The sequence below is a fragment of the Urocitellus parryii genome, chromosome 4 (genome assembly GCF_045843805.1).
Source record: "Urocitellus parryii isolate mUroPar1 chromosome 4, mUroPar1.hap1, whole genome shotgun sequence".
Classification (NCBI taxonomy): domain Eukaryota; kingdom Metazoa; phylum Chordata; class Mammalia; order Rodentia; family Sciuridae; genus Urocitellus; species Urocitellus parryii.
In genome coordinates, this window is record NC_135534.1 from 18,099,235 (window position 1) to 18,102,601 (window position 3,367).

Consider the following 3,367-nt stretch of genomic DNA (forward strand, 5'->3'; position numbering starts at 1 on the left):
TTAAAGAAATCCATAAAAGATAAAGAGCAACAGGAGAAAATAATGTTGTTTACTCTGCTCATGTTCAGATTCTCAGCATATTCAGACTCCCAAGCCTTTGAATATTTAGAACATATCTAATTGTTTGTAAGTATAATGATCATGATAAAGAATACCTTAATTCTGTGCAATATGTTTTTCTGTCATTTGTTACTTCTGAAAATCCTTTGATGTTATTATTTTCTTTATTGTAGAGATGAATTAACTAAGGTTGATCACTTTTAGGATCACCCAGTTTAAATTATTATTTCCAATTTTTGCTGTTGGCAATCCAGAAAACCTTCTTAACCCATATTTTTTTCATAGCATTCTTTACTTCTGCATTTCTCAGTGTGTAAATCATGGGATTTAGCATGGGAGTGATAATGGTATAAAATACAGCCACCATCTTATCCTCTGTAAATGTAACATCAGGGCGCATGTATGTGAAAATACAGGGACCAAAAAAGATGATGACCACCGTGATGTGAGCTCCACAGGTGGACAGAGCTTTGCGTCTTCCTTCTGCTGACTGTTTTCTCAGAGACACCAGAATGACAGTATAGGAGATGAGTAAGATCACAAAGCTCCCCAAAGTGAGAGTACCAGTGTTGGCTGTCACAATACCACCGATAATATGTGTGTCTGTGCAGGCAAGTTTGAGCAAAGGGCGGACATCACAGAAGTAGTGATCAATCTCATTGGGTCCACAGAAGGGTAGCTGAAGTACTAGAGATATGGGGATAACAGAGTGGATGAACCCACTTACCCAGGTCCCCAGGAGCATTTTATTGCACTTCTCCCTGTCCATGATGGTCATATAGTGCAGGGGTTTACAGATGGCCACATAACGATCATAGGCCATTACTATAAGAATGAAGATCTCTGTGCTTCCAAAGAAATGCACCCCAAAGAGTTCTAATATGCACCCCTCATATGAGATAGTTTTGTTCTTTGCTAAAAGGTCACCAATTGTCTTGGGTGCTGTAGCTGAAGAGAAACAAATGTCCACAAATGACAAGGAGTTGAGGAAGAAATACATGGGATACTTCAGAAGATTCCCCATGAAAACGGTCAGCATGATGAGGAGGTTTCCCAGAAGAATGACTGCATAAAAGAATAAGAACACCACAAAGCAGACTTCTTCAACCTCTGGATTCTGGGAGAGGCCCCAGAAAATAAATTCAGTTACATTATTTATTTTCTCCATGTAATGAATCAGGTAAGCTATGTGACCAAAACTGTTAAATTATCTGAAATAAAACATGAGAAAGACTATCAGCATTTATTTTGAACTCAGGATAAAATGAATGATGACAGAAGTTGAAACTGCAAAAATGGGTACTGACTGCGATTGACAAGAATAATTATTAAAATTTGAGTGTCTCCTTTCTTATATTTTACCTCAATGATATACCACATTTATTCACTTGAAATGAGGAAGCAGAAAACAGAGATAAAGCAAATCCCTGAAATAATATATCAAACCAAGGTTCTCACATGCCTAACATTTTCCTAAGGTTTACTTATCTCATTATGGATAAATATTTAGTTAGTTCTGTAAAAGACACATAAACATATATAAAACAATTCTTTGTTTGTAGACAAGATTTCTCTTGTTTTGGTTGTAGAATTAAAAATATCCCCACGTGCTCCTTTCTGAATACAGCCACATATGGTCACTACATACACACATGGGTCCTTGATATATCCAGATTGGGTGACTTCTGCAGGCTCCCCTTCAGATATTCATGTATGAATATATGGTCTCTGTTTTTGCAAAAGCTCTTGCAATGTGGAGTGTCTGAAGTTTTACCAGAATTTACTAATGGCCTTATTTATTACTAAACTTTTGTGTAGTAACTAAAACAAACAAATGCCCTGAAACTGAAGAAAATTAAAAACATAAAAACAAAAGATCCACCTTTTTGTGTGAATATTTCGCAGGTGTCCTTCCAATTTTTCAAGTCTAATGCTAGAATATTATAGTTCTCCAAGTTTGAGTGAATTCAACATTTTTGGGAGAGGTTGTCCTTTAGTGATTATTATGTTGGGTTTAGGAAATGAATGTTGTTAAATATAAGTAGATAAATAGACACACTAGTGAGGTCACTCTTAAGTTTTGATGGAAAAGGCATACAGAGGGGTTTTTATTTAGGGGTTTTCAGGGTTCTCCAGTAACTCAGGTCACAGAGGTGAATGTTTCCTCTAGTTGTAATTGTCCTCTTGCAATCCCATCCTCATTGGTTTCTACCTAATATGTTGATTTCTACTGCTCTTGGCTTGGTGCTCTTAGCTAGCCTTTTGCAGGAATAATGTCAGGCATTGCCAGCTTTTTGACAACTATAGATTTCATCAGGTTTGTGTACTTCAGATCCTAGGGTATTCATCACAGTTCTGCTTACTTTTGTGCATTACAATATAGCAATACTTGCTGTGGCATGCACCTATAATCCAAAGGGTTTGGAAAGCCAAAGCAGAAGCATCACAAGTTCAATGACAGCCTCAGCAAAAGCAAGGTGCTAAGCAACTCAGTGAGACCCTGTTTCTAAATAAAATACATAATATGGCTGGGAATGTGGCTCAGTGGTCAAATGTCCCTGAGTTCTATCTCTGGTACCCACTTGCCACCAAAATTGAAATACTAATGGTAATAACAGTAATAGCAATACTGTGAATCAGATCTAAATCAGCCACAACCCCTGATTCACACATTCCTTCCCCTGGTTTTTTTTCTACTGACTTAGAAAATAGTACTATTCTCCACTGAGAGCACTTCACTTTATAAGAACACAAATAATAGTTGTTTTCAACAACTGTGAACAATATTGTTTACCTCCATTGTAGAAAAAAATGAGTTTCCCCACATGAGCTTGAGATCTGTTTTTCTACAGTTCATTTTACAAAGTCTTAGAAAAATTCTTCTGTCTTCTGAAATCAAGACCCAGCTAAATGTAATCCATTTTCCCCTTTCTGATCATTTGTAATGTGATACAGTCTCACTGTCCTTTGAAATGATTGACATTTTCTATTCACATTCATGTTATCCTAACTCTTAGTCATGCACACTTATACTTTATTATTTATCATCTAAATTTAGTTTCTCTATAACTTCTTAGAAGTTTGTCTTCCAATTATATTACAGATGTATAATATAGACATTTCACTGAATTTCCCATTGCACATAAATGACCTATAACAGTTATAAAACAAAAGATCTCACCTGTATTTCCCAGGAGTTGAATTTGGTTTTACTTTTCTTTGTCTTCCTGATATCATTTGAGTACAGATTCAAACTGAAATAAGGGTGATGCCTGAGGAATTGTTTTGTGAATAATCAGTTCAAGAG

General features: G+C 36.1%; 1 protein-coding gene across 1 annotated transcript; it reads right to left on the minus strand.

The window, feature by feature from the left end:
• Positions 1-283: 283 nt before the first annotated feature.
• LOC144254220 (olfactory receptor 4S2-like) lies at positions 284-1,228 on the minus strand. The gene has a single exon (XM_077797233.1). The coding sequence runs from the start codon at positions 1,226-1,228 to the stop codon at positions 284-286; it is 945 nt and encodes a 314-aa protein (XP_077653359.1).
• Positions 1,229-3,367: the final 2,139 nt, after the last annotated feature.